The 24880-nt window shown below is 32.3% G+C and overlaps 2 protein-coding genes across 4 annotated transcripts; one reads left to right on the top strand and one right to left on the bottom strand.

The window, feature by feature from the left end:
• The first annotated feature begins 272 nt into the window (after positions 1-272).
• On the top strand, positions 273-3592 carry LOC124953990 (T-complex protein 1 subunit epsilon). The gene is made up of 7 exons (XM_047506136.1): positions 273-544; positions 1050-1474; positions 1565-1757; positions 1873-2142; positions 2467-2652; positions 2937-3261; positions 3340-3592. Exons 1-7 carry the CDS (start codon positions 437-439, stop codon positions 3471-3473), a joined length of 1641 nt encoding a protein of 546 aa, XP_047362092.1. The 5' UTR covers positions 273-436; the 3' UTR covers positions 3474-3592.
• On the bottom strand, positions 2770-23615 carry LOC124953989 (unconventional myosin-Va). Of its 3 annotated transcripts, XM_047506133.1 has the most exons (23): positions 23459-23610; positions 22808-23197; positions 12561-12985; positions 12151-12451; positions 11731-12048; positions 11166-11654; positions 10779-10985; positions 10579-10695; positions 10171-10469; positions 9467-10085; positions 9196-9387; positions 8716-9078; positions 8275-8577; positions 8072-8177; positions 7510-7696; positions 7388-7420; positions 6955-7153; positions 6740-6833; positions 6556-6612; positions 6202-6375; positions 5451-6126; positions 5099-5381; positions 2770-4988 (listed from the first exon to the last, which is right to left on the bottom strand). In XM_047506133.1, exons 2-23 carry the CDS (start codon positions 22832-22834, stop codon positions 4869-4871), a joined length of 5589 nt encoding a protein of 1862 aa, XP_047362089.1. In that variant the 5' UTR covers positions 22835-23197; positions 23459-23610; the 3' UTR covers positions 2770-4868. The 3 variants fall into 3 exon arrangements, with proteins under 3 accessions (XP_047362089.1, XP_047362091.1, XP_047362090.1); XM_047506135.1 differs by lacking the exon at positions 6556-6612 and having other exon boundaries at positions 22808-23615; XM_047506134.1 differs by lacking the exon at positions 7388-7420 and having other exon boundaries at positions 22808-23614.
• Positions 23616-24880: the final 1265 nt, after the last annotated feature.

The following is a 24880-nucleotide window of genomic DNA, read 5'->3' as shown; positions in this document are numbered from 1 at the left end:
GTTTAAAATAATAATAATAATAAATATTATACAGCAAATAATATCGATTGGCCACGCTGAAGATTAATGCTTTATTATCAATTTTCAATAAAATTGACAAGATTTCTATAAATTTATTTGCCATTTTTAAATATAACTCACTTGTACGACAAAAAATCGAACATTGACGGATAATTTAAACTTACCGCTTCTTCGTTGAACAACCCGGAAAAGATGGCAGCACTTCCACAAAGATTGTGATGCAGGAAAAGATAGCAGCACTTTCACAAGGATTTTGATGCATTTCTACAAAGATTGTGATGTACTTCCTTCTTTCCTGTGCTATCCTCGACATTTCTGGTTGCATGGGAGCGTGAACTATTAGGATTGCAACGTTTTAATAAATATTTTAATTCTATAATATTCGAGAAGTAATTGTTTTGAAAATTAAAATAAAATGACTGCTATTCCGGGAACTGTGGCGTTTGATGAATATGGTCGACCATTTATCATCTTAAGAGACCAAGAGAAACAAAAACGATTAACCGGTATCGATGCAATTAAGGTACGAATTCAGACATTAATATAATATATTTTTTATAATATTTATAAACTATATATTCATATCATATATTATATCGTAATTGTGTTTTATACAAATTTGAATGAAACATTTTATTTCGATATTTACTCAAATTTATAATCAACCATGTGAAGAGCGTAATGGCGACATTCTGGGCTTAGCATTATTTCAATTCAATTTTGAAACAAATTCAATTTTTATTATTTATTTAAGATACGAAAGATTTTGTTCTAATTTTAAACGAATTTATTTGAACGAAATGAATCGCTTATATATTTTTCAATTAATTCTTTAGTAATGTTCGTTTATATACATTGGCGTATGAAATCAATGAGATCATTTTCTACCCATAAAAGGAAATCCTGTTTGGTATTCGTGACGTTCTTGCTCCTTTTTATAATAAGACGTTTCGATTATTAAAAATAACTTTTAATAATAATGAATTTGTGTGTAAAATTCAATAATAAATAATAATTTGCATTTTCAGTCGCATATATTAGCAGCTCGTAATGTGGCCAATACTCTTAGAACATCTTTGGGTCCAAAAGGTTTGGATAAGTTGATGGTAAGCTCGGATGGAGATGTTACCGTTACCAATGATGGAGCTACAATTTTGAAGAATATGGATGTAGACCATGAAGTTGCAAAGTTAATGGTCCAATTGTCTCAATCTCAAGACGATGAGATTGGAGATGGTACCACTGGAGTAGTTGTATTAGCAGGTGCTTTGTTAGAACAAGCTGAACAATTATTAGATAAAGGAATACATCCGATAAGAATAGCGGATGGATTTGAAATGGCTGCTAAATGTGCAACTGATCATCTTAAAACAATTACGCACAAGTTTCCAGATAGTGTAGAAAATTTAGAACCTTACATCAAGATTGCTATGACATCTCTGGGCTCTAAAATGTAATTATTCATTTTGTGGCAGCTTTTATCATTACAAATTTTGATATTTATTATAACCATGATCTAAATAATATATGCTTTTATTTCTAGTATCAATAAATGCCATAGACAAATGGCAGAAATTGCAGTGAATGCCGTATTAGCTGTCTATGATCATGTTACATGGGACGTTAACTTTGAATTAATCAAAATAGAAGGAAAAGTTGGTGGTAGATTAGAAGATACTGTATTAGTACGTGGTGTAGTTATTGACAAAGATTTCAGTCATCCTCAGATGCCGAAGGTAATACATATGATTTATGAATATATATATATATATATATATATATATATATAATATCTGTTTAAAACTTTATAAATTGATATCTAATTATTTCGATATTAATAATTTTTTTCAGAGGTTAGAAAATGTCAAATTAGCAATCTTAACTTGTCCCTTTGAACCACCAAAACCCAAGACAAAACATAAGCTTGACGTCACTTCGGTAGAAGACTATAGAGCATTGCGCGAATATGAAAGAGAGAAATTTACAGAAATGGTAAAATTGGTTAAGGATGCTGGCACAACTCTTGCCATTTGTCAATGGGGATTTGACGATGAAGCAAATCATCTTCTTTTACAAAATGATTTACCAGCAGTTAGATGGGTTGGCGGTCCAGAAATAGAAGTAAGTTTTCATACACAGTAGTGATATCTTTATATATATATACGTCTTATTTGCCCAATGATGACAAAGCGCACTGGAGGAGGTGTAAAAGTTTGGAAAATTGGTCTGTTTTGATTCATATGATCTTTGCATTGTTTTACCATTTAACGTCATGTTAATTGTTATTACAATAAAAGGATCCTTTTTGAATTATCTATCCAATGCTCCTACTTTTGCTGTGTCTCTGATGACTATAAGATTATGAGATCTGAGGGCTCTGCCTTATATTCGTATATTAACATAATGTTATTAATATGGATTATACAAAAATATAATATTTTCTAGTTAATTGCTATTGCAACGGGTGGTCGTATCGTACCAAGATTCGAGGAATTAACACCAGAGAAACTTGGTTATGCAGGTGTTGTCAGGGAATTATCTTTTGGTACCACCAAAGACAAAATGCTCGTTATTGAGGAATGTAAAAATTCTCGTGCAGTGACTATCTTTATACGTGGAGGTAATAAGATGGTAAGAAATTTTCATAAAATACTTGTGATATATGTAATTCAAGCAAGGAGAATTTCAGTCGTGTCTTTTATACATTTTACTGACCAGACACCTTGCAAAATTAATTAATGCATAATATGATTTTAATAACGTTCAATGTATCTTTATTTCATTGATCAAATGCGTCTTCATGCTACAGCTTAGTGTTTAGAATTATACAAAAGAAGATTTTAATTACTTATACAGGGTAAATATGTAAAAGCTTTACTTAATCTTTCTTTCTTTCTTTCTTTCTTTAAATCTAGATTATCGAAGAAGCTAAACGTGCCATTCACGATGCATTGTGCACGGTACGCAACGTATTAAATACCAAAGATAAAAAGATTTTGTACGGCGGTGGTGCAGCAGAAATTTCGTGTGCATTGGCATGTGCAGCACAAGCCGATAAAATAAGTACTTTAGAGCAATATGCATTCCGTGCATTTGCCGAGGCCTTGGAAGCTGTTCCAATGGCATTGGCAGAAAATTCAGGTCTTTCCCCGGTAGATGCTCTTGCAGAGATAAAGGCACGACAATTAACAGAAGATAATCCATCATTGGGAATTGATTGTTTAAATCGCGGAACCGCAGGTAATTATTCATTTTTATGTCGAATAATTTTTTTAAAATCTACATTTGACAATAAAATTAAATATTAATATATTGCAGATATGAAAGTGCAAAATGTTATTGAAACATTAGCAAGTAAAACTCAACAAATTTGTTTGGCGACTCAATTGGTAAAAATGATATTGAAGATCGACGACGTACGCTCACCAAATGATGCCGGTGATGCAGCCTAAATTATTTTTACTTGTTGAGTGTATTAATACTGTTTCTATGTATTCGTATTTCATATTTCTTTCGCAATCACGACATAACAAAATGTTAATTTATATGATAATAAAAAATTGCAATACTATCCTTTTTTCTAAAATTATTTCACTTATATAATGTCTGCCTTAAATATTTCACATTTTTTATGTACACAGATTCATACTTTACGTATGCATAATATATCGTCTAAGAGGAAACATCGTATTATGATCAACGATTTCATTTATTATTTTCATCGTAGGAACAAATAAATTTTTCACATCGAGTAAATGTATAATAATCGCGTAAATAGATTGATTTGCCGCTTAATAACACTTTGGAAAAGCATTTACTTTTCCAATTAGTTGATTCTATGGAATGTATTCGTTTTACTAGGCAAAATAATGACAAACCGAATGGGATATGAGAAAATGGGGAGTCGAATTGAATGCCGTTAACATCTACTCGTAAAATGGCACAAAAATTAATCGCTTGTACTCTTTTATAAATTATAATATAACAACATTATATGCTTCTCTTTCTCTCTCTCTCTCTCACACAATAACTCTTTCGTATCACAAAATATACAGTCTATTCCAACGTAACGTTACATATCTTCTCTCTCGCATTTCCTTTTTCTTTTTTTACATATTAATTACAATTCCAACATATTTTCTACAATGTATGCAGGTATAACGATTGGCATATTTATCAATGTTGTACCGACGAATATCGCACACGCAATCTTAACGCCATCGATCGCAAAGGGAACTAATATTTATAATTAATGGAGTAAAAAAAAAAAAAAATGGCAATGATGAGACTATATTATATTAATTAACGTAGTCTCAATACCTTCTGTTATCCATATAATATGTGTATGCGTATTTACCTAGTACGAATAAATATTTTTTTTTTTTTCTTTTCCTAATTTTTCATCTTGCGATAATATACATTATCTACGAACGTAAAATTGTTAAACATGCGTTAACTTTAACAAAATATAATACTTTCCCTTATTGAACGCTACGTTATATATATATATATATTTCCTTTTTCTAATCGGTCTTTCATTTAATTATTTCTTTTTTTGTTTTTTTTTTTTTTTGTTTTTTTCTTTTTAAATCCGGACGCGACTTGAGAATTAGAGAATTATATTTCGTAGAATATAAATTACGTAGTAAAAAAAAAATGTATATATTATAAAATGTTATATCGATAACTCATTCCATGCGTTCTATAACGTAACTAGAGTATCGGGATCACTAGATTGTTTTAATAAATAAAATAATAGCGAATGTAGCTTCTTGTACAACGATAATCAACTAAAAGCCAGAAGAGCAGTAAGAGGAGACCACTCTCTAGAATTATATTGCCAATAATTAGATCTTCTTGAGCATTGGTAGATGAAGCACCTCTGGAACTTCGATGTCCTCCAACCGAATGTTCGACGGATTGAATGGAAATCTTATTGGATAGGTATACTTTAAGTCCATTAAAAGCTAAAAACATTCATCATTTTCGTAATATCGTGATCACAACTTTACCAAAAAAAAAAAAAAAAAAAAAAAAAAAAAAACATATATATATATATATATGTACATATATTTACCTGTTCGTTGTTCTCACCACGTTTGGCCAATTTGGCCTCTATTTTCTTTATAAAAGATACCGGTACTCGTGTCTCGAAGTCATCTGCCGGTGTATATAGATTTAATATTTTCACTATTTGATTGGCCGTAAGTTTATTGCACATCTCGCAAACGGAATTCACATCATCATCAGTTTTTCGTGCCTGAAGAAGTTGTGCCGCTTGGATGATAGGTTGAAGTGCTTCAGCAGCAGCTCCTACTCGTTTATCCCTACCCCACTGTTCCAAGTGACTCAAATTGTACCTAATCAAAGTAATTGGAATTTGATTATTTGCATTCTAAATTGAAAATTATAAAATTCCTATTAATTACCTTATTTGCATTCCTTTGGTCCAATGACAAAGCTCATTTCTCAGTAATAAATTATTTAACGCACTTGCGCACATAAAATAGAATAGTTGTTTAAATAATTGCATAATAATTTCGGGATCAACACCATGATAAAGAAGAGTTTTGTGCACTGAACTGAGTTCGTCTAGGAGCTTGTCAAGCTTTTGCTGGGTAGAATCCGGCTCCTCGCCCATGGACGACGAACGGGGTCGACCTGGCTTGTTGGAATTCAAGCCGGAGATCGCCTCGTGCTCCAAAAGCGCCGGTACCGTAAAAGCTTGAATTCGCTCCTTCAAAGTCGTCACGATATTATTAAAAATCCATAGACTAACATTGCTCAAGACAATTCGATATTCGCTTAAATCGAAATTCCGTAAGCACTGATCATTTTGTCTAATTGTATTTTCCAATTGGAAAGGTTTGTCGCCAGAATACTGCTTCATATTATGTAATAATCGTAATGTATTGCTTAGCCATAATACGCTGTATTCAAAATCTTCTCGTTTCTTAACAATGCGTTTAACACCATTCAAATACGCAGTTAACAACGATCGAACTTTATCGTCATCGTTGATGCAATCGGTGTGTCTTATACACATAAATATTATATATGCTGGGAGTCCAGGTAGTAAAGTCACTGCTATTCTTGGTTTTAAATCTACGAATCGGAATTAAAACACTGTAGTAATATCGGCCGATATTCTTATTGCATACGGATCTCATATTAACTTACCAATAACTAAATGCCTTATTACCACACCAATATCTTCTTTTCTAAATTCAAACATTCCTTCGTAATCTCTTTCTTTCTTGCGAATGGCTGGCATAATGCTTCCGTTGTCGCTGGACGAATGGCTGGTCGTTGTGACAGTACTGGGGTCATTAGCAGATTCTATACTGTCTGGTACTGTAATAGATACATCATGCATTAGATATAAAGGGTCAAGAATAAAGAAAAATCTTAACATTATCATAAATGATCCATTTCTTTTCTTTTTTTTTTTTTTTCTTATGTACAGGTGAGCTGTGGTCTGCATGAAACGTGATATCAGATGATATGGATGATTCATCGAGACCATACACTCACCAGTGTTTTTTAGTACATAAGGACGATCCTTATGTTCCTTAATATCATTTCCTTCGTCTTTCGATAGCATTAGAATAAAATAATCTTAATCGCAGTACTTTCACAATTTATATTTTCAAATATTATTTCTTATTTAGTTAATTAATAATTATTATCTAGAGGAATATTAAACATTTTTACTTACAGCCTGCATCTTTGAGACGTTTCGCAAGAATTTTACATTGTTTCTTAAACTTTCTGCATTCTTCTGCTATCTTATCGTATTTCTCTTGAAGATCCTTAAATATTGCAATAAGAATGTTTATATAAATATATATATATATATATATATATATATATACATATATATTGTTCAAATTTATTCTACTTTTAAGCCTGATTGAAAATTAATAATCTTACCAAATTTTCAGAGGTCAATCTTGTAATTTCATATTGCATGTAAGCTTCGGTTTGTGTTTGGGGCGATTTACTTAGATTGACGGATAATAATTTCTGTTGTTTTTCGATTTCTTCCTGTAATCTGTCGATCTCTGCTCTCCATTCATCCCTCTGAGTCCTCCAACCTTTTTCTTTTGCTTGCAATTCATCTTCTAGTTGCCTTTGAATAAATTATAATGAATTAAAACGATTGAAAATTTGTTTAAATCTAACGAAAGTTTTAAGGAATTATTCAATCGCCGAATATTTCTTCAATATAATCGCACATATCTCTATTTAATTTGATATCATTTAAATTAACATATTTTCGCATTGCATTCGATTGAATAACTCAGCTTTATGCAAGACACATGCCATGTCTAATGTTTCGCGTCAAAGAATCTACTCAACTCACTCTCTTGATGCCTTTCGCTTTGTCTTAAGTCTACTGAAAATCGAATTGCATGCACAAACGACAAAACACGATTAGACACGAATTGCCACGAAATTAAATCTCTGATATAATTATCGAATTACCTATTTATCTTCTTCTGTGCTTCGAAGGCAAGGACTAATTCACCATCTTCGTTAACAATGTCAACATCTCGACCATAGTTTGAACCAAGGCTCTTCATTCTTCGAGTATGATCGGCCAACACACTATGCAACTGTATGCATTCTTCTCTTCTCCTTTCCAATTCTTCCTGAAGAGCTTCAAATTGTCCTAAATAATCAATTTTTAAATATTACATTACGTCAAACTCATTGGAAAAGAAACTCAAAGAATAAAACTAGCTTAAATCCATTTCTCTCCAACTTCATATTATTCCATTGCAAGATTCACAATAACTCAATGCAATATTTTATGTGAAACACGCAAACAAATATAGTAGTAAAGTGTGCAAGGTATACAAATAAAAGCTCGTCAATGTTAATAATAAATATGTGTAATGTATTTTGTGTAGCACAGCCAAAGAAAATGGTGTATGTATATGATACGTACAGACATGTATATTAAAGAGAAACAAAATTTATATATATAGAATAAAAAGAAAAATGTTATAAAGAATTTCTTTAGTTGTATCAATTAACCATTTACCTATAAGGTGCTGCTGTGCAGCTGTTGAGTCTGCAGTCGATACAATTTTCCTTAATGAGCCCAAATCCTTTTTAAGCTGTGCATTCTCCATTTCTAATTCTTGAAGCTAAGAAACATCAGAAATACATATATAGTTAGTTATACAATCATTGATTGAAACAATCTATTATTGAATTCACATTGTTAAATTAATTTTTATATACCCTAAAAGTATCTTGCGTTCGCGATGCTTCTTCGGGACTGTCACGTTCTAAATCTTCTACCATTCTAATTAATCGTCCATTCTCCTTTTCAACGTCCTTCAATTTTTGTTGAAGTTTCAATACCAAATTAATATCCACGGGTGCATGGGTTCGTTCATTTGCCGTTTCTGAAGGTGATTTATTTGATTGTACTTCCCCGTCAGGTGGAGTATTCGAACGTAATTGATTCCAATCGGTCGTTTCTACGCGTGAATATGGCGTTGACGACGATGTTGTTGAACGAACGGATCCATAACCGAAATCCTTTACATAAAAAAAAAAAAAAAAAAAAAAAAAAAAAAAAAGAAAAAGAAAAAAAGGAAAAAACATTACATTGCATTTTTATTTTATACATTACTCAACGATGATCGTCATAATAAATGTAATGAAATGAAATTTTACAATGTTTTGATCATCCTGCGGTAATTCCGTTGAAACTACTTGTCCGCTGTTACTAGAGGCATTACTCAAAGAACGAGAATGTCCTGGTACGTGGAGAGCAAGTTTTTGTTCCAACATCTCGGCATGTTGCTCCAATTCGTGGAATTCTTTCAACAATTTCTGATAAGCACCACGATCCTGATCCTGATCCAACAAAAGCAGATCCTTCTCCTGTTCCAAACGATGTTTAAGATTTTCTTCGGCACCACGTAAATTACTCTTCAACTTATCATTTGCCACAGAAAGTTCTTTTCGCAATTTTTCATTTTCCTCAAGGAGTTTCTTGTTCTCCTGTCCTTTTTCCTGACTGATTTTCTCTTTATCCTATAGAACAACAAAAACTTGGATACAAAATAAGATAATAAAAGAATGAGATAAATGAATAAGTAAAGATATTCACGTATATCGTTAATTTGAATAATTTCAATTTCAAATATTTACCTGCAAAATATCCATTTTTTCATCTCTCTCTTGCCTTAGTACGTTTTGCATTTTTTCCAGTTCTTTTTCTTTTTCCAATAAAATAATATTTAACTTCTTGTTCTCGACTTCTACAGATTTAAGTCCTTCCAATTTATTTTTTAAATCAAATACTTCATTATGTACATTCTTCAAGTGTTGATTTTCTTTTGCCTAAAATGAACGTAATAATTTCAAATAATTATGTATTTAATTAAATTAAACTCGTTGCATAACAATGGGAGAAACTTACGAGTTCATTTATTTTCTGTTGCAAAGTGATAATCTTTTTCTCTAGACCCTTGTTAAGAGACTTTACGTGTTCTACGCTTCTAGCTTCAGCCTTCAATCTTTTAAACACTTTTTTGGCCAAATATCTTCTTACACAGGACTGAACTATAACGATATCCCTTAATTTCTTTTCACATGCCCTTCTGACTAGATATCCTCTTATGTATCGTTGAATAGTCGTTACAGCTGCATTTTCCTTCATCAAACGATACCTTTCTCTCGCCATTTTACCTCTGGCATATATCTGAATACCAATAATTGTGCATCTAATTTGCTGATACCGTCGTCTCTGTAGCCAACTTCTAACATTAGCTTGAATTTTAATGGCAGCTCTTTTACGTCTAATCCTTTCAGCCTCTTGTCTTGCCAAAAATCCTCTTCCATATTTTTGAAGACCTAAAATCGCCCTTCTGATTTTTTCATACCTGTTTCGACATATTAAACCTCGAACAGTTTTTTGAATCATTATGCAAGCATTCATTTGTTTTTCTGCTCTGAGCTTTTCGAGATAAGCCACTTGTCCGGCACGAAACAAAACTTTCGTTTTCCCGAACTTGAATTTATCCTCTTCCTTGATAAATCTAATCGAGTAATATTGTAGAAATTAAAACGATTTCGTAGAAATAAAATCTTTTCTTAATTGTTAAGTTTTAGTTGTCACTTTACCTAGACAATATACGACAACATGTTTCTTTGAGATCATCGCGATTTATTTCTTTGAACACACAAAGGCATCTGTATCTTTGAAAGAATTCGGAATATGTTCTCTGACTCGGGAAACCAGCAGCAGAAATCCTAATCGTTTCGAGCACACCGCAAGCTCTTAACTGTTGTACGGCACGTACAGGATTATATTCGAATGATTCCTTTGTATCGTTTGGCTTGATACAACGAACGTAATGAGGAGTCGTTGCATTTAACGTCGACATTAACATATTTAAAGAATCTCGAAATTGCGAGCCAACCTAAGGAAAATTATTACAAATTTATATAGACACACACACACACACATATATATATATATATATATATATATATATATTATTTCTAATGACGCGAGAAAATAATTTTTACCGTTTTCTTATTATGCTTGGGAGTTATTACTGGTTTTTGTGCGGACACTTTGACTCTTACGTTAGGTACAACCAATTTCGGATCCTCCTCACAAAACAACTTCTTCAATAATTTACACTGAAAGAATAAAAATGGAATGTACAAAGAATTGTACGTAAACGATTAGAAGAATTGAGAATATTCCAAAGATTTGAACTTACACTACCAGCCCTTAACACGTCTACTTGTTCCTCTATCACTGTGTCTCTGTTCTTTTCAAGAAAACCTAATGTTTCGTACTGAACTAAGCCAGCAAAATGATGAATCAAGAAAGCGGAAGTACCAAATCTTGGCTTTTCGAAATGTTTCGACTTGTTACATTTTGCATAGAGTTTATCTGCCCACGAGCTATCCGTTCCTTTTGGCATCTGTGTCAAATAATTACTTGCTAATAAAGAAAATTAATTGCCAAATACGAGTTGTGAATAATTGTATTTAAAATTAAGAAACTATCCTGTGAGAATATTTTGATGAGATAACTTAAATCTGTTCTACATGATACTATCTCAATTGACGTATGATATTTGAATGAAAATCATGTGTCTTACCCGACATTCTTCGTCTAGCAAATCCAATATGCCCAATCTCGTTTCTATTAGATCGATACACGGCTGATTGTCATAAAAGTCTATGAAAGTCCATTCGATCTCCTCCTTGAGATATTCTTCTTGTTCAAGTTTAAATACATGCTGATTGAATTGTTGTTGTAACTTTTCATTCGCGTAATTTATACAAAACTGTTCAAATGAATTTATCTCAAATGTTTCGAATCCATAAATGTCTAGCACACCAATGAAACATTGAGCTTTGTTTTGAGACTGGAGGGAATTATTGATACCATTCACTATCCAATTGAATAGCTCGGCATAAATGTGCTTTGCCAAAGCATCTCTAGCTCCTATCGCTTGTTCCGCATTCATTGGTTTTAAAAAGACTTCCCTCATAGATACGATCTTCCTATGGCAAAGCCATTTTCGCATAGCGTTAACGTCCGTACCAAGTAATTCCGAGATTATCAAAAGATGTCTATCGGTTGGCTAAAAAATTTTAAGGAAAGTCCGTATGAACTAATGATCTTTGAATCGTGAAATTTCTTATAGGCAGACAGCTTACAGAAATAAAACTAGCTTCGGTGTCGTTATCTCCATTATTGCTCTGTGCATCAAAACTATTTATATTTACGTTTCCTAAATGCAATATGGCTGATAATATTCGTAACATATCGTCTTGCTGTTTAGAAGTAAAACCGAGCATCGTAAGAGCACTAATTGTATCGTCGAAACACGAGAGATCGTCGACTCCTTCGATTCTAGGATTGTTTCCTTGATTGAGGTAATGAAACCCGTTTGAGTTTCCAAGATGTAAATGTGGAAGACGCTTCGCTGCCGAGCACATTTGATAAAACACATGATAATTCCTCTCTTCGTTTGCCTGAACGATATAATTAATAGAATATGATGACATACAGTTCGAAACTTTCGATCGATCTAACTTACAATGAGAATTTTTGTAAATTATAATTTTCCTTTTTACCTGAAATACGACTCTTGATTTCTCCAAAAGATAAGTTCTCATACTGGCACCAGTGATATTATATGTTTTATTAAATTGTATTTCAATAAATTTTCCAAATCTCGAGGAATTGTCGTTCCTCGTTGTTTTCGCATTGCCGATCGCTTCCATGATTGGTGACGAGGCTAATACTTTCTTCTCGATTTGTGTCTCCGTCGTGGAACCGCCAACGGTAGCGAAATATCGCATGGTGTACTTTGCCGACACAGTTTTACCTGCACCTGATTCACCGGACACGATGATAGACTGATCATGTCCTTCCCTGAAATTTTTCGTCAACGAAACCGAGTAATATAAGTGCCAATAATAATAATAAGCAACTTTGTACATTAATCAATATAAATTATTTTTTTGTAAATAAATTAAATCACCTTTCCAATTTCGTATAAGCCTCTTCAGCCACAGCGAATATGTGAGGTTCCAAATCTCCCATAGCTTGACCTCTGTATGCCCATATCGTATCATTTCCATATATGGGCAATTCATTGTAAGGATTAAAAGCGACTAAAACGATACCGCAATATGTGTAAATGCAATGCCTTTGAAAACGTATTTGTAGATTATAGAGAACAGCTGGTTCGTGAAGGAACGACAAAGATGTAAGATTATTTTCTCCCATCAAAATATCCGGATTCCTTAATGGGGGTAGATCGTGATCGCTTCCTATCTGTAATGTCTTCGTTTGATTTGAGTCGTCTGTGTGTACCTTTAATGTTGGCCGATTTACTTTGTAATCCTCTAAGAGGACAGCACCCTCCCAAATCTTTTCGGGATGTGGTATCCATACTTTGCCGCCCTGAACAAATCATATAAATCTATTAATCGTTAAGACGTGATAATTTAACATAATTATGCTCATTCAAAATTATAATTACATGATCGTTCTAATTCCCCAATCGTCTCAAAATAAAAGATAAACGGCTCTAATCAATTTCATTATTCTAATCATCGATACCTATCTACGATGAAATGGGACTTAACATATAAACGAAATAACATGATAGTGGAAATAGCAGTTCGACGACACACCTTGCATTGATTGATTGCAGGCTAATTTTCCTTTCACAAGGTGCCCTACATTTACACACGAAGTAAACCCGTGTTACGACGAACGAGGCCAACTACTGGAATCATATCGATTCATTCGGCCCGTACCTTTGAAGAAGAAAAAGGCGACAACTTTTTCTCTTTTTAATTAGTATCTACTTTTGTTTCCTTTCACAGCTGAAGCTATTATATAATACTATGAACGCATCTATTTATGTATCTAAACTAATGGCATCAGGACATCATTATTGTAATTTACGAATTCTCTTAAAAAATATGTATGATACAATTTCTGAGTATAAATATGATGAACGTTATCATACATAGGTAATTTCCATAAAACGAACGTATAGTATCGATGTAATATCATCATCTGAGCAAACAAACGACGAGCAAACATCGTCATCTTATTAGAAGCAGAAAAGAAATCGATGTGTGGTGCACGAAGAAATGAAAAAAAGAAGAAAAGAAAAAAAAAAAAAGGAGAACGAACGCACATACAACCAGGTTGAATTTCATGAGAAATAGAACGATCTGTTTTAAAAGTCAGCTAACGGTAATCGACGAAAAGAAATGTCGAGTGAACTTTTACATTTGTTGTCACATCACGATGGAGGCAACGATGAAATCGTTATACGTATGTATATATGAATTACCATTTAACGGAATACTGTAACATGTAAGTACAAGATCCAAAGGAATGTCGAGCAACGGTAAATCATGCTTTTTATTTTGTCATCGTTTCCTCCACCTTCACTTCATGGAAGACCTTTTCGTTCGAGTTAATCGGTGCGTGTAACTTAACGACCATAAAATCCTTAGTTTAAGGATTAAATTCACAAGAAAGTAATCGCCAATGTATTGATAATTATAATTAAATCGTGATAATTATTAAATATTCAGAATTTCCATTCATTTATATATATATATATGTGTGTGTGTGTGTGTGTGTGTGTGTGTGTATAATATTTAAGTCAATTATGAATAAGAAAGTAAATGTTGTGTAATAAATGCGCGTGTAAGATTCAACTTTTATTTATCTTTCATCTTACTTACGCGATACATAAAACTAACATAAGAATGATTAATGCTACATAAACCATGTAAGACTTACCGTGAAACTATATAAATTGTATATAATGATGAAACTTTGTACTATACTCTCAACATAACTATCGTACGTTAACTCGTAATATTCTGCACTAGGAACAAATTTTATGGTTAACGTAGCGTAACATGAAAGAGTAAAGAATATGAAAGAAAGTGCAACTGAATCGTCATGATTCTTCTCTTTGATATATTGATGAATGATTAAACGCTATTGATAAAGTATTATTGCAGTATCTTATCTTATTTCGTTACATTCTTTGGCTACACTTATTACGTCATCATGTGGATAATATTGCGTTTATTAAAAAATGCTTTTATCAGGCTCATCAATAAAAGCATTACGCATAACGTTATTGTCAACTCAATTTTATGAACGAAGAAAAACGATGAATAAGCAAGCGTGAAATGTTAAATACGTTAAAGAGGAGTCAATTTTTTTATCTACACAAAAGTGATAAAATACAAATAAAAAAAATTTGTTTTGACTGCACGATATTTGTGACGTCTATTTCGTACTCTAATAAATAATATAGATACGTACTTAGAAATATAAATAGACTTATGTGGGTATCGCATACTCGATTCTCTTATCTGCAACTTTCTCTTAAAGCGGTTTACATTTACATAACGGAATTCGCATGACTGAATAGTTCTTCTTAAAATGTCGCATATTAGATACGTATTTCGAAACGTTAGAAAATCGATTAATACGTCCTACATATCTATTATACCTGCCGTAGTATTTACAATGATAGATATCAAATTATTAGAAAGATTTAATCCGATTAAAATAACATGTAAATAATTAATTAATTAATTCTGAATAATTTATTATGTGATTTCAATAATAATTAATTCGTTTGACAAAAAAGAGAGAACAAAAGAAAAAGATAAAAAAAAAAAAAAAGAAAAAAGACAAAGGAAAAAGAAAGAAAACAAGAGAAATTTCTTCGTCAGCGGGGAGATGTACAATTCATTCGTGAACTCATGACCCAAGGAGTGTCCGTCACGAGACGGAAGAATCCTCGAGTAGTATCGACCATTTCTTTCTTTCTCCCTTCTCCCTGCCCGCTTTTTATAATTCGTCTCTCGTATCAGGAATTAGATTGTCCGTTTCACCGTTCATCAAATAAATCAACTACATTGACTTTTAACATTTGAGGTGAAATTTTTTTATCTCGACTTTTTTTTTCTTTGCTTTTACACCTGTTCTATTTTGCAATTTTACTAATAATCATTTTTAATCGCAAATAATAATATGACGAATAAAACATGCGTGTCATATAAGTTTTCACTTTTACTCGTTCGTAATTAATATGCATAGAATCCTGCCAGTGATCTAACAGGTTTGTCTAAGAGGCGAGTTCCCATGCTTTCTATGATTACACGTAAACTATATTTTCACGCAACTAGGAAAGTTATTATTATTGTGAGTCTCGTGCCTCTCGTGGAAAATAAAAAGTACGTGGAAGAATAGTGTTCCCACGAGACTCTTTTCATTGAGAATGTCCAGTTCAACGGTATCCTATGATACCTTATGATATATTACGATGAAAGGTATGCCCACTAAAACAGTTTTATCTTAATTACAAGAATTTTCTTTCTTTTCTCTTCTTTTTTTCTTTCCTTTCTTTTCTTTCTTTCAAATTCGTCCATCTTGATATTACGAAAATTATAGCAATCAGAACGAGTGGTCATACGAAAAAATTATGTTGAATAACTGTAAAGTACATTTTACACAGATACTTTTATTGATAGAGTATTTTTATTCACACGTATATAATTGATTAAATTTTATATATATGTATGAATGAAAAATATATTTTTTAGATTATTCGTATTTATTTTGGAGAGCACATATTTTTCTTAAATGGCTTTTCAAGCGAGGGTATTTTGATAAAAAATACGGTTAATGGTCTTAAACTTTCTTTATCGTAGAAACGAATGAGAGTCTATTCTAGGCTCGTGTTACGAAACGATGAAAAGTTAATGAACATAAATTTTCTTTCCCCCCCCCCTCTCTCTCTCTCTCTTCCTTTCTTTTGTACTTTAGAAATAAATGAAGAAGAAGAAGATGGAAAGAGAGATCTCACGCTTGTCAAAGTGTAATTCTATATCTTTTTTTTTCGCGGTATATATTATAAGGAACCATCTCTAATTTGTCGCACGAGTTACACCAAGTCGACCGCAAACGCAACGGCTAAAAACTCGATGGAATTCCGTAATGTCATATCGGAGAAAGAACAATCGCGAGAAGACAAGGATAAGTACTCGTTTTTGCGAGCTAGTCTTTAAAACATATTTTTTTTTTCTTTTCTTACAATGCACGTTCACTGAACTCTTTACAGTTCATTCTTAAAGCCTATAATAATAGGATTAAGAAACAAATATTCTATTAAATTAATATTCTATAAAAGTAATATACTTTTGTTATATTAAATTAAAAGCTAATTTGTTTGACGTATGAATTATTAAAAAAAAAAGAAGCCTTCATGTCAAACTAGAATTGCAAACTAGAATTGCAGGAATAGGAAATGAATTTGTTGCAATTTGTATGTACTCTTACGATCGCTATAATCCATCTAACAAATTGAGAAGAAAAGAATTTCCAATATGATTATGTTCCTCTTTATCTTTCAAGTTACAACACACGATAGAAGCAAGGGTGACATGAGCACGTACCACTATTCCACCCTCGTGTTGTGTCTATGTCGAGCTTTGCAAACTGTGCACCAATCTACGGCTTCTGTCGCGTTCGTCTATTCACTCGGGAATGTATTTACAACGAGAGAGCTATGTTCCATCATATTCTTCTAACATGTATGATTTATATTTATCTATTATAAATATCTATCTATATCACTGTTCATTGAATTGAAAAATTTTTAAATAGGTTCAAATGTTTTTTTCTTTCCTTTTTTTTTTTTTTTTTTTGCGAAGACCGAGAAAAGCTTCTGTTTTTTGAGAAATAATTTTAAACGTTTCTAACACGACTTCGGTTCAATAACTTTTCAATCTGTTGGGAGAGAGAAAGAGAGAGAGAGAGAGAGAGAGAGAAGAGGGAGGAGCGATGCGGAAGGTGGAACTCGCAATCTTATCGCCACGAGGTCATCCTCGAATGAGTCATATCGACGTGAATTCCTCCAAGCGCAAAAAAATATCTGTTTGCACACTAGCTCAGCTTTTGCTGTCATTCAAAAAATCATCATTTTCATTTGATCAACATTTCGGTTGTTTTTAAACGAACGATTAAACTGTGATCTATATGATTTGCGAAACATTACTTTCGTTATCGGTATCAACGTTTTCAAGTAAAACTACGTAATTAAAATAATTTTTTGGAAAAAAATTTATCACGATCGACAAGACATTTCGTAGTTTTGATATTAATTTAATGAAATGTGATCGAATGAATAAATTAATTGAATCGATTTACCTTCGTAACAATTAACACGAATAATATTTTGATATCACTTTTGAATAGAGAAATTTTAACTTTTGAAAATATTTGAAATAGATAAATTGTGACATTTAATCGTACATTGATCACAAATTTAATCAGCGATGATTTTTTTTTTCGTTGATTCATTAAATTAATCACGATTTCAAGTGATAAATCTGAATCGATCGATATCCACAATATTGCTTTCTTTGTCCAAAAAAATGGGAATGAAAAATCGTAGCAAGTACAGATCCTAAGAAGGATATGTGAAAAAGAAAATTCGTAGATGAAAGAAGAAGTTGGAAAAATTCCAACTGGCTGGCACCGGAAAAAACGGCGATAGCTCATGTTGCCGACTGAAGAAGTCTTTTAAAGACTTCTTTCGAACGTTCGAACGAAGTCTTTGCCGACCAGCTTAAAGTAACGTAAACTCAATGATATTTTACTGACAGATTTAACTGTTTGGAGAAGAAAAAAGAAAAGAAAAGGAAAAAAAAAAATAAGAAGCAAGAAAGAAGCTAAGTAAACTCTCGAAGCAATCTAAGTTTTACCTTAAGATAACGTTTCTTTTTTCTTTTTTTTTTTTTTCTAAACATTTATATGGAATAGTTAAGTGTCCATTGGATATATCTTTTAGAGATATTGAATATAATTTTATAATAATGATATGATGCATACAATATTATATATATATATATATATATATATATATATATATATATATATATTTTCTCTCTCTCTCTCTCTGTATGGTTTAGCAATATCATTCGACAATCGATCCATGCTTTCCTACCTCGACTCTTTCATGACATTTCACGACAGTGAGAAAACGTTCGAGAGTTTATGTTCTTCTGTGCAAAGAATAACGAGGTCAAGTTTTACCACCCACATATATTCATACGACCCTTTGCTACGCTTCTTCGTTTTCTTTTTCTTCGCTATACGAATATTCATATAAGGAAATAAGTTTAATTGCGTGAAATTTGTAGAAATCTTTACTATTGAATTTTCTTTTACTTTCATGATAAAATTCAAGTTGATTTATAAAAAAAAAATAAATAAATAAATAAATAAGTAAAGAATAGATAAATGATAACGATTAAATCAATTGTTCATTATTATTATTATCATTATTATTATTATTATTATTATTATTATTATTATTAGTCTAATCATGTCTAATAATAGCTAATCGTCAAAAAATATAGATATATTTAGATAATGAGAAAGAAAAGTAATGAATCAAGCGCATCTTCCACGAAAGAAAGAGAAGCGTATCCGTGAGAAGGAAACTTGCTTGGTTCGAGAGGTAGGCCTTGTTAAAGTTAAAATCGCGGTCGTAAAAACGAAGGAAGAACTTTGTGAGATACTGCCTCGAGGAATCTTCGCATCGCATAGAAAGCCCACGAAGAAGAAGGCTCGTCCTCGACTTTCCATTTGAATTCTCTTCGAAGAGATTATCAAGAGGTACGATGAACGAACAAGCTCGCAAAAAAATAAAGGAAAAAAAAAAAAGAAAGTAAAATTATTATTTACTATGATAGAAATTATTTAAAAATGGACCATTTTAATATGCAATAAAACCTATTTATTTAATCGAAATCAATCGGAATATATTAGTATAAATATTCCATTCAGATCAATGTATACATATATATACATATATATGCATACTAAAAATCAATGTTTGGAAGAAGCAATATGTATATATACCTAATAATTAATTTTAATGATTTAGAAAAGTGACGTAAGATATTTAAACCTTTCATAAAAATTACAAAACATATATGTCTAATCTAATCGATCTTCCACAAAATTTGATTATCTCGAAATAATCAAGATTTCTAAAGTATATAATCGTCACAAAAATGAGAGCTTTCGCAATTATACGGTAATCTCTCGGTTCTCGTTGAAAGAACCCAACGACTCGGAGACAAGGAGAACGACTCGGGGACATTCTATTTCTTTTTTCAAAAAAAAAGAGAGAGAGAGAGAGAAAGATTAAGAACGTAGATAATATATAGGGATATGTAAAAATTTATGACTCTAGAATTATGTGCTATTAAAGGTAAGGTCGTTAGATCAAATGGCTTCGCTGACTTTTATTCAAAAACATCGCCGGTTAACGTGAGATCATCCATGCCTAATATCGTGTTCGAAGCTTCTGAAAGGTCTTGTAGAAATTTGTCTTCGAATCGAAATGTAACGACGTGTAAAACGTAGCGACACGTCGTTTCTTTAAGCCTTTATCGTCGGTTTATTACATTTTTATCTATGGGGAATAATAATCGGAATAAATCGTAACATAGTTAACACTGTAAAAAAAAAAAAGAAAAAAAGCATTACGAATGAAATACAATAGATAAATGCAATTCTATATTTTTAGATCCGTATAAAATTGTTTTTATAATTGGAAATTAAAATGATAAGAGATATGATAAACTTTACATCGTATAGAATATTTTCTTTCAACAATTTATATTCAAACAAAGATTTGAACAAAATGAATTTAAATTCTTCGAGTCATAGTCTCAGGCACTTTGGGAATTCCTTGTACTTACAGAGGAGTGAGAAAGAGTACAGGTAGAACGATATATCTCGAGAGGTTTCATTTCTGAAAGAGAGAAAGGATTTTGCTTGGCTCGAAACGAACTATACGAATCACCTTCTACGACGGCCGATCGCTCCAGCAACAGCTTTGAACCAGGTTGACTGGCTCTTTAACATAAAGGTGCGTTTATGACTTCGACGAAGATCATGAATTTTGAGAACGAACAACGTTTGAATACGAATGTATTTCTTATTATACGCAAATTCATTTTATTTTAATATTTTTGTCTCTTATGAAAATACATATTTCTTTTCTTTTATTGTCTTTTTTTTTTCCTTTATTCAAATGAAAATGTATTTTTCATCATTTCAAATTCCACATCGTTTGTTTTTTTTCGATAGGCGATTACTTTAAAAAGCACTTACGAATATTAATTGCGATTGAACGAAAGAAAAGAACAAAGAGATTAGTTATTTTGTTATCTGTTATCTTTATGATCAATTTCCAGCGCGAGATATAAACTTTCTCTATCTCTTGGAAAGAGAAAGAGAAATTAAAAAAAAAAGAATCTCTTCGGATGGAGCGCGTCGTAAAAAAAGGAAAAAAGAAATGGAAAGAAAGGAGAAAAGGATAAAAGAGAAAGGAGAAAGAGAAGAAACTCACAGACATCAACATGACCTCGGTCAACCCTCGCCGTTCACCTGACCGAAGCGATAAATCAACGAGCAATATGGAAAGTCTCGATAGAACCTTAAAGAGGGAAGCGTAGAAGAGATGAGAACGTTCCTACGAGATTTTTCTTTCTCGTAACAACCGTGCTACATGGGAAATCGAATCTAATGATAAACTAACGGTACTATTATAACTGATATGCCACCAATAATTTTATGCTAGTCAATATAGATATTGGTAACGTGACTAAATCAATGATTACTTTGAAGTTTTCAATCGATGTTAAATCTTGTAATCACTCGATTGTATCGATTAAACATTGCGACAAAGAAAATGTCTATTTACTGCAGAAAAATAAGTATATATTAAATATTAGTAACAAGTATATCAAAGAGATATATAAAAAGTTTTATATTAATTTTTATATTATCTTGAGAAACTGTATGAAGAATATATTACATCTAAAATGAATCGATACGCAATATTATTACGGAGAGAAAAAAAAAATAAAAAAGAAGAAAGAGAAACAAAAGATATTAATAATTCTCGTCTCAACAATGATAATACGATCGGACGAGGATAAAGCTAATTTCGAAATTTTCGATAAACGATCAAAACGATGATTCCACATATAAAGATCTCTTCGATCTTTCTCATTTTCTCGAGCAGATTCGAGAAAGTGATCGCTGTGAATTTCTACGATCATGCATGAACCACGTACGATGTAACGCTGCCCAGCTGAAGATTCGAATTCTATTGGCGCGAATGAGAGCAAAGGTGAAATTGTGTGGGTGTCCGATCGATATTTACGTCAAAAGTCGGAACGTTCCCTTTCGATAAACGCGTTCACCCTGTTACTACACTACTGTGACCCACTCTCATTCGGGAGAGGCGAATTTTCCTCCTTCACCTGTTTTCTCACGAACGAAATTTAGGTCCTACATTTATCGACCATATATTCTACGTCCTACTCTTGCCATTGATTTTTCCTTGCCCCATAAAGGATAAATATCCTGATCACGTGAAAAGAGATAAAGTAATAGCGGGAAATTCTACATCATTTTTTGACATTCCTTAAACTTTTTACATTTACATTATAAATATAATGTATAATTTCATTGACAATTAATATTCCAAAATGAAAGAAAGAATAAAGATAGTTAATCGAGCAACTTTCTTTTTTTCTTCTTATGTAATTTCTTTCTTTTACATTTCATCAAACTGTAAGTCCGTCAATCTGTATCCGTCAATTGAGATAAACCGGAACGTTTATCATAAGAATATATATCGCGAAGGTGACTAGAAGAGGACAACAAACATTAGAAAAAAAGTGACTACTATTATTTTGAAAGAAGCCTAACGAATTTCGTTTTATGATAAATATAATCTTGACAATGATAAATTTTCAAGAATAAGAAATAATTGAATAAAAAAAATTTAACGAATAAAATGCATTCTTGACAAACGCTAACTGATCGTCCGTCATTCCTTTCATCATATTACATCATATTATAAATATAAAATACTTGATTACCACATCAAATAATTATGCGAGAGTAAGAATCCGTCATTATTTGTCTAAGCTTTTTTATACAGGATAATAAATAAATTCAGCGTGAACTTTATATAAATAAAATGAAACTTTCGAACGTTCCCTTTGAAAATGACTAACCTTGGATAAATAGAAAAAAAAAAGTGATGACCTTAAGGAAAAATGTTCACACAAATGAGGAATTGAAAAATTAATTGAAAGTTTAAAGAATTAAATACAGTCTCGTAGATACGTATGTATATACCTTCACGTAAAGTTGTCTTAAAGTCATGGCGAGATCGGTTTAGGTAAATCTTCTCGTTGTTATCTTCGTCGTCGTCTTTGTCGTCGTCAGCGTCGTCGTCAGCGTCGTCGTCGTCGTCGTCGTCGTCGTCGTCGTCGTTCTTCTTCCTCTTCTATTACTTGTCGACTCTGCGTCTCGTCTTCGTCTTCGGTTGGAATCGTCGCGCGTGCTCTACGTGAACCGCCGACCTTCTCGTCCCGGATACATACCGACCTTCTCTTCTGATCACGGCATGCTTTTCGTTTCTATTTATTTACTTTTTTTCTTTCTTTTTTGCGCCTCTCTTTCTCTCTCTCTCTCTCTCTCTCTCTCTCTCTTGCTTCTTCGATCCGTCAACTCGTCTCTCTCACCCTTAAAATACGAAGAGAAAATGAAAGGCGCACTGCAAAGATTCTCCCGATTCACCTGATACACCTTCCTCTCTCTTATATTCTCGACGTATGTCGCTCTCACGCAACTCACTGTCACCATACAAACAAAAAATACACAACTATACAAGCCGCACTCATTCACCCACCCATCCACACACACACGCACACACGCACGCACGCACGCACACACTGTACGAAGAAAACGGGCAAAAAGGAGAGAAGAATCTTCTGCGAAAAGTACCTTCCCGCAAAACCTTCTACAACGGCACTGCCACCAGCTGGCTCGTTATCGGGTTTAGATTGACCGCCTCTCCTCCTTCCACCTTCCAACAAACCACTCTCACACTCTCTCTCTCTCACTCTCTCTCACTCCCTCCCGCCTTCTCGCTCCATCATTCCCTCACTCTCTCTCTCTCTTTCACATCCCTCACCATCATCTCTATAACCACGTACTCGACGGCCTTCGTTTGCGCGACGACGCGCATCTTCCATCTTTGTCTTTTGCACAAACTCATCGATATGACGCTCTTCGTCGAGAGATCGAAGTCAATTAATGTCAGCGCCATCTTTTAGTTCACATAAATACTTACTTAGGTTGAATATCGTAGAAATAGTAGAAATCTGTATTATCCTCAACTATATGATAATACATTATATATACATATATATATGTTTAATTTAACAATGAAACATTTCTAATATTGAAACATATGTATCGTAAATCAAATAAAGAAGGTGATTAATACTAGACGTTGAAAAACATTTCAATCCATTAAATCATAGAATCGTTTTGTATGTTCTTTGCATAGATAATCTTAATAAGAAGTATATAAAGTAATTAATATTATTTTAAGTAATAGTCGGATATTCCATACCTCATATTTGTACGAAAAGAATTTAGGAAAGATTCTATGAAAAGGAAGTTTCTTTTCCATCTCAAGGAAAATAAGATTACATTATTACCCACGAATTATTGGAAAAAGATAACAACGCCCCTATTGGTCAAATTACTAATAATCCAATAACATTAATAATAATAATAATAAAGATAATAATAATAATAATAATAATAATAATAATAATAATAATAATAATAATAATAATAATAATAATAATAATAATAATATTCTTAATAAGTGATACTTATTTTTGATACCATATAAAACTATTTATTTAATCTTCCAATAAACTTAACCTACAATTTATATCTTAAATCAAATAATATATATATATATATATTTGAATGTATTTCCAAATAGTAATAAATAATTTGAAGAATTTGCGATTCTATCCCAACATGACAAAATTATATATAATATAACTTATATATAATTAAATGATTAAGTTACATATAATATAATTTAATCATGTTAATTATATATAATACTTTACATAAAGTTCAATATAAATTTTTCTATATAAGCAGCCATTCGCTCGATAATACTTGCATTATATAATGTCGATTTATATATCGATATATCGCAAGTAATACCGACCCAGGTCTCACCACGTGGAGGTTGCTGCATGTGGAGACCCACGGGCTAACGGTGACTCTACTCTAAAATCCGCGTTCCGCGATACCGATCCGGGATACCTTTCCGCTTCAATGCTTGGCTTCTTAACTAACAGGGTATGCGTAGCTTAGCTACAACACACCTCTTAC

Source organism: Vespa velutina, chromosome 14 (assembly GCF_912470025.1).
Source record: "Vespa velutina chromosome 14, iVesVel2.1, whole genome shotgun sequence".
NCBI classification, from domain to species: domain Eukaryota; kingdom Metazoa; phylum Arthropoda; class Insecta; order Hymenoptera; family Vespidae; genus Vespa; species Vespa velutina.
This window is presented reverse-complemented; position numbering and strand designations above follow the sequence as displayed.

Bases quoted from the DNA above. Each gene is read 5' to 3' on its own strand.
- LOC124953990 (XM_047506136.1), top strand. From the start codon at position 437: ATGACTGCTATTCCGGGAACTGTGGCGTTTGATGAATATGGTCGACCA. The intron at 1,758-1,872 runs GTAATACATATG...AATTTTTTTCAG, and splicing joins GTCATCCTCAGATGCCGAAG to AGGTTAGAAAATGTCAAATT. The intron at 2,143-2,466 runs GTAAGTTTTCAT...AATATTTTCTAG, and splicing joins TTGGCGGTCCAGAAATAGAA to TTAATTGCTATTGCAACGGG.
- LOC124953989 (XM_047506133.1), bottom strand. From the start codon at position 22,834: ATGACTTTAAGACAACTTTACGTGAAG. The intron at 12,452-12,560 runs GTGATTTAATTT...GAAAAATTTCAG, and splicing joins GCTTATACGAAATTGGAAAG to GGAAGGACATGATCAGTCTA. The intron at 7,154-7,387 runs GTGAGTTGAGTA...ATTTATTCAAAG, and splicing joins AAGCGAAAGGCATCAAGAGA to GCAACTAGAAGATGAATTGC.